Source organism: Sprattus sprattus, assembly GCF_963457725.1.
Source record: "Sprattus sprattus genome assembly, chromosome: 8".
In the NCBI taxonomy this organism is placed as follows: Eukaryota; Metazoa; Chordata; class Actinopteri; order Clupeiformes; family Clupeidae; genus Sprattus; species Sprattus sprattus.
Window position 1 is genome coordinate 26,861,925 of NC_137927.1, and position 6,660 is coordinate 26,868,584.

The 6,660-nt window shown below is 44.1% G+C and overlaps 1 protein-coding gene across 1 annotated transcript; it reads left to right on the forward strand.

The window, feature by feature from the left end:
• Positions 1–3,257: 3,257 nt before the first annotated feature.
• On the forward strand, positions 3,258–4,475 carry gjd6 (gap junction protein delta 6; the record flags this gene model as incomplete). Its single annotated transcript, XM_080843908.1, is given in 2 exon segments — positions 3,258–3,272; positions 3,276–4,475. Coding segments are annotated over 2 exon segments (1,215 nt in total).
• Between the last annotated feature and the right edge of the window lie 2,185 nt (positions 4,476–6,660).

The window sequence follows — 6,660 nt, forward strand, 5'->3', positions numbered from 1 at the left end:
AGTGAGAGGCAGTCAGGGCCATCGATAAGGCCTTTAGTCATGGTGACTATTTTAACATCAGGTTTGCCTCTGTCCAGGGCTCTCAGCCATTTAGAGGCCATGAGACTGAGCTCTTGACTCATTAGGGGTGAGCATGTGTGCCTTCAAATGGAGGTTTATGTTAATATCCCTGAGATAAGAGACCTGCCACACTCTCATCCTGCTGCTGTATATAACCATGTGGAGAAGGACGTTACAATTATTCTGCGTGCCACTGGAACATGTGTAGGATAAAATGTATATGTTTCACATTTCATTAATTAGGTTAGTATAGTATTCCATAGTATAACATGAATTGAATAGGTTACTTAGTTGGCCATGGGTTTTGTGTGACCTGTTGTCCAATGTTTATATGAGCTCAGAGTGTCACCCAGGGCTTGGGGTAAGGGGATCCTATCTATGTAAATATTCTTATCTCTGGTGAAGAACAGGTGGCTACATTGTGATAGGCCTAAGGAGGAGTCTTTAGAACTGTAAGAAGTGACTATGCCCAGAGGTGTGTGGGCTTATTACTGCATTGTAATGATTGTAATATTGCTCCCGGTATCGTGAATAAATCTGCAGTACCACTCCAGTTGTCTGTAAGTAATTTTGACCACATAACCATGTAGAGAAGGACGTTCCAATTATTCTGTGTGTCACTGGAACATGCGTGAGTCCGTGAGAGATTCCAGCAGCACTGACTTGGTCCTCAGGGTGTCGGGCTACCTTTTCAAACCAAGAAAGTTTATCAGTTGCAGTTGTCCCCTGATGCTGACAGGCTTTTAAAGAGCTTTTTAAAGGCAGTGATAACATAGCAGACCAAGGGCGTAACTTTGGGTCTACCATTGGGGGGGTTAAACTCGCGGCATATTTATTTATTTAATCAATCATCTTCTTGTGTAAAAGGTAACATGCCAATTTGCCGTTCCTGTATTAGAAATACATTGCGATACCTTTACTGATTTTGGCTTCTTTTTGACTTTATGCCATAATGACACAGTAGTAAAATTCAGTGTTTAAGCATTAGTCAGCAGTGGCAGCTTCCACTTAATTGATTTTGTGTGTGTCTATCTTATGAAAAAAACACGCAAGAACTTAAAGATTAATCAATTGCATCACTGTATTATTGACACCTACATCCAGCAAATTCACACAATTCAATACAAATGCACAATTCAATAAACATATTGTCGTGTGTGTACAGTACAGGAGTGCACGCTCAAAAGGAGTGGTGTAACCTCTGAACTAGCCCATAGGAGCTAGCTGTCAATGGATGAAGTAAATTAAGTAAATTAATGCATTCCCCCCAAAAAATGTATGTGTGACTGTATGGGAGCAAACAGCAATTTGGTCTCTGTACTCACATTGCATTTTACCCACCCGTAACCGAGTATGTTTGAGGCAGTGGGTTCTAGAATCTTAGTTTGAGGACGTCTATCGCTGCCATTACAACGTAGCCTATGCTAATCCTATAAAGTTCACATAGTTAGCTAGCTCTTACAAAGCGTGAAATAAATATCTGGCATGAATCAGGAATTATTCAGATCGTCTGGTTTTACTGCACATAGCACATCAACGATACTGTTTGAATGTGAAATAATGCTCTCAATCGAAAATAATTTTGTTTCTCCACTGATACCTCTTCATTCTGAGGGTTTGTATGGGGAAAGTGAAGGTCCCTTTCCACTTTAAATGGAGGCGTAAACTATCCAGGTAGTGAAAAAACACCTGTTATTGAACTGAAACATCTCAAATTAAGTCAAATGTCTACTATTTTTAAAGGTGAGTCATGACACGTTTGAGGTCAGTGCTCGGGGACCGTTACACACAACTGCAAGCATACAAAGGCTACCCGAGACCAAAGATTATAGAGTGGATGATAACAGCTAATTTAACAATACGGGTATTTACCTCCTTATCGTCATGACTTTTTACTCCTTTTGGCTTTTGGCTCCTTTGACGACCAACAATTAAAAATTGTTGTCTGGCCATGGCTGCCTTTCAGTGTCCTTTTCATATCAACTGTACAGTTAGCATTAGTCTTCTCTTACTATTCATTCCCAACGACCTCGCGAAATAGTTCAGGTAATACCAAGTAGTCGGTGGGCTGGGGGGGGGTACATTACAGATGATCAAAACATGATACTATCTTGCTGACAAATTAAATTAATAAAGAAAACAAACAAGGTATTAATTCAGAATATTTCATTTTTTTGTTCATCTGAATTATGTGTGATGATATTGAGGGGGTTATATTAACTGGATCTGATTATTGAGGGGGTTATAACCCCTCTAACCCCCCCGTAAATTACGCCTATGTAGCAGACAGACAGAGGTCAGGGGGAGTTGGTCGCTGGAAGAATAACCTGACTTAGAGAAACAGATTTTTTCGTCAAGACTTTTATTGTTTGGAAATAGATTATTGTGTTGTTTTAATTTACCGGTAACAGTTACCTTAAGTGCAATTCATTGCCATTCTCAGAAGTGTTTGCTTCTAATGTCAGAACTCATATTGCAGTGAGCATGAACGTACTGTGCAGGTGTACGAACAGGTGGCAAGTGATTATAGACAGTGAGAAAACTAGTAATCTTAGTTTTCTCATTTTATATGGTCACTTTGGTGCGATGGAAAAATATTTTTCCATAAACCACTAAAATGATTTTACAAATCAAAAAAGTCACAACCGATCACTACATGGCACATAACCCCAGACTATAAAAGTGCATGAAAAATAGTATTATTTCATAACAAATGTCAATCATTTACTTTTTATTTAATAATTCATTGAGCATAACTACACATACACTGTCGTTCATTGTTTCCCTCGCCAGGACATGTGTACTATAACATCCACATTACAGTTTAATAGTCACTACAAATGAGAAGGCTAGGGCATAAAACCCAGTGAGGTACGACCTAGTGCAGCAATGCCAATCGGTGACGCAGCCCCATTCCAACTTAAGTTAATGTGTCGGGTCTTTATCCGAAACATATTTTTAAATGCATCCCCCTAGCCCCCCGGTGGCGTAATCTATAAAGAATGTTATCAGCCCGTGCTATCCGAGGCGTCCTATGAGGCAGGAAGACTGCAGTCTCTTGAATGGTTTTTAAATGGAGTCTGAAGACAAGAGAGAGCACCACCATGTGACTGGTGTCAAGTGGGGCCCCGGTGGTGCGCAGCCTGGCCAGGGAGGGAGCTTATCTCTGAAGGAGAAAGGGATGGCTCAGTGCAGTGATGGCACCACAGCTCTAGGGCCAGGGCTGGAACATGAAAGCCCCCGTCGGCCTCAGCAGCGCCAGGGCTAAAGTGGATCTATTTCAAGTGGTGCATTTCAGGAAGGTCTTTCGCAGCAGAGACATGACGGAGTGGACGCTGCTCAAGCGGCTGCTGGACGCCGTCCACCAGCACTCCACCATGATCGGCCGCATCTGGCTCACCGTCATGGTCATCTTCCGCCTGCTCATCGTGGCCGTGGCCACCGAGGACGTGTACGCCGACGAGCAGGAGATGTTCGTGTGCAACACCATGCAGCCGGGCTGCCTGAACGTGTGCTACGACGCGTTCGCCCCCATCTCGCAGCCGCGCTTCTGGGTCTTCCAGATCATCATCGTCTCCACGCCCTCGCTCGGCTTCATCATCTACACCTGGCACAACCTGTCCAAGCTGCCGGCGACGGAGGCCGCCGACGCGGGCAAGGAGAGCCACGAGGCGTACGCCCGCAGCTGCGACTCGGACAGCTGCTCCATCAAGTCCCACCGGCACCTGGGCCACAGCCTGGCCGACGTGCTGGAGGGCATCGCTGCCGCCCAGTGCAACCAGAAGAGCGCCTGCCTCTCGCCACCCAAGAGCAGGGTGTGCCGGGGCGGCGCTGCCGGGGCCAAGTCTGGGGTCCTCTCCAAGTACTACATCTTCCACGTGTGCTTCCGTGCCACGCTGGAGATAGGCTTCGTCTTCGCTCAGTGGCTGCTGTTCGGCTTCCGGGTCCCGGCACACTTCCTCTGCACGGCCTTCCCCTGCTCCCAGAGCGTGGACTGCTACGTGTCCCGACCCACGGAGAAGACCATCTTCCTCATCTTCATGTTCAGTGTGGGCGTCTTCTGCATCTTCCTCAACTTCCTGGAGCTCAACCACCTGGGCTGGAAGAAGATCACCATGTCGGTGAGACCGAAGGACAGCTCCTGGAAGGGCTACGAGGCCATCAACCAGGACAGCCACTCCATCACTTCCCTCACCTTCAGGGACGTGACCAGCACCACCTCTCTGCCCACGCTGGATCTGGTGGTGGGCCACAGGCCGGACTGGACCTGCGCTGGGAACTGCACACCGCTGAAGGAGGAGCAGGAGGACGGCCCGCAGAACCCTACAGGGGACCAGAGAGCAGCACAGGCCCTCAAGAGCAAGACACACAAAGGACGGATTTCAAAGCAGAGGAGCACTGAAGTCTGGATTTAAAGTTATGCACAATGGATAAACCCCAAGACTGAAATGGTTTCAAGTGAATACGTTTTTTTTTTGTAGCACTGGGTGAGTCTTAAACAAGTTCTTTGGAGGGATTTAAAGGTTTTGTGGAGCATTAGAACACTGGTTTTAGTGCAAAAGAAAGTTTACTGTGATTCCAGTTTTTGTATATGTGAAAAATGCTGCTGTATAAGTGTAGTAGAGCTATTTTTGTGTGACGTGATTGAACATTTCTGCCATACTTAAACACAAACTTGACACCAATAACGTGGTATTCAATCTTCATTTATTTATGCAATATATGTAATAATATATTCATTTACAACACCTATAAAACACTTTGTATAAATTAGGCTACAAAACAAAAGGACAAGAAAAAGACAGAGGATCTCATGCACAGCTTCCGTTGCAAGTCTGTATTGGTTTTGGAAAGGCGCGCTGTGGAGAGTGCTCAAGGCAAAGCTAGAGGAATTACAGTGTCAAAACAAGACAGGACTCAGTAGTGTGAGGGCAAACCGTCTGCTTTCCTACAGTGACATGGACGTACACACGCTCTATTACTAGAGATTTCACTATGGAGGCCTCAGAGAAGGAGACGCTCCTGTTCTCTCCTCGGTCCTCCTCTCATCTGGTGATCTATTCTGATAGAGGAGTGGGACGTTACAGAGGGTATGGCTCAAAGCAAAAATAAAGGAGGAGGAACATCTAGGGATCTTTCCTTTTACACTCAGAGGAAAGTCCTCTCTCTCCTTTTTTTTTTAGTTCTTCAGCATTAAGACTTGAAGGCATGATAATTAAGGTCACAAAAATAGCTTTGTTCGTTATCAAAATCACATAGAAAGGGATTGAAACCCTTGTCTTTACTCAACTGTGAATTGTCCAGCAAAAACAACAGTCTAAGAAATAGAACCAAGCATGATAGTGGCCGACGCTAATGACTAATGCTTCGGGACTGGTTGGGATGTGTGACCAGGGTGACGCATGATCCATTTTCAGTAGAAACGAGTACAAACATCCTTTGTACATCCTGACATACATACAGTAGCTTGCATGGCATTCTCTATATGAGGCATCGTCCTGGAACATAACCAAACTTTAAACATTTACGTATGGTAACATGAAGAACACATGGCTGTAAAGTACATTCCATTCTAAGTGGAGTGGATACAGACAGCATTGTCAGTAAAATCCGGTTGATCAAGCGCTAAAACTCAGGTGCACCACAAAAAAAAAAAAAAAAAAAAACAGTTTATGACTGCTTTCACTCCCAGAGTGTCCACAGGACTCTGAGACTGAGGACATGGTACAGAGTAGATCTTGTAGATCTTGTAGCTTCCATCAAGCTCCAACACTGGGACACGACAGTACAGTGACAGACCTCTAGTACAAAAGCAGGAACCACAAGTCCATGACATTCTAACGTCATTGGTCAGAGATGGCCGCATGGCTGGGATGATAGAAAAGTGGTATCTCCTAATGTGAACGTGATGCAAAAGTGCACCCCTGGAGGGGAAGAGGAGGAAGAAGAGCAGAATGTGCACATCCATGGGAGTAAATTCTATATCTTTAGTGCAATACGAACACCATTGAAAAAAGCACTTGAACGGTAAAGTGTAATAAAGTCTTTTTGACCCTACCTGACACAAAGCTTGTGGTACTTACTATGACATTTTTCTGCATCACAATAAGTAATACCATGTAAACAGACTTGAACAGGACTTGATAGGAGGACATTCATTCAGTTGCAGTTCAGAAAACTCACAGTTTAAAAATGTGTTCTCTCCAAAACACTTAAGACCACAGCAGGCAGGTACACGTAAGTTCCACATTTGAGCAGAAATATACAGACAGAGCCTAAGAACATACCAACTCAGTAATATGCACCACATCTTGTGTTTTTCAGTTTTTTTTTCTTTTTTAAGAAAAAGAGCAAATAGCTTCAGAGCAAGAATGAATTCCAATGCACACACCAATTAACCTGCAGAACACAACCAGAAATACTGTGGATTGTAAGTTGTGATAAAAAAAAAAAATTAAATAAAAAACGAATGCACAAAATAAATATGCTGTGGGGAGGAGAAATCGGACTATTTGTTTAAAAATGTCTGTGGAATAGTACGGCCTTCGCTGAGCAGGGCCAAACACCAATCAGGTAGGTCAATGACTACACGACAACTGG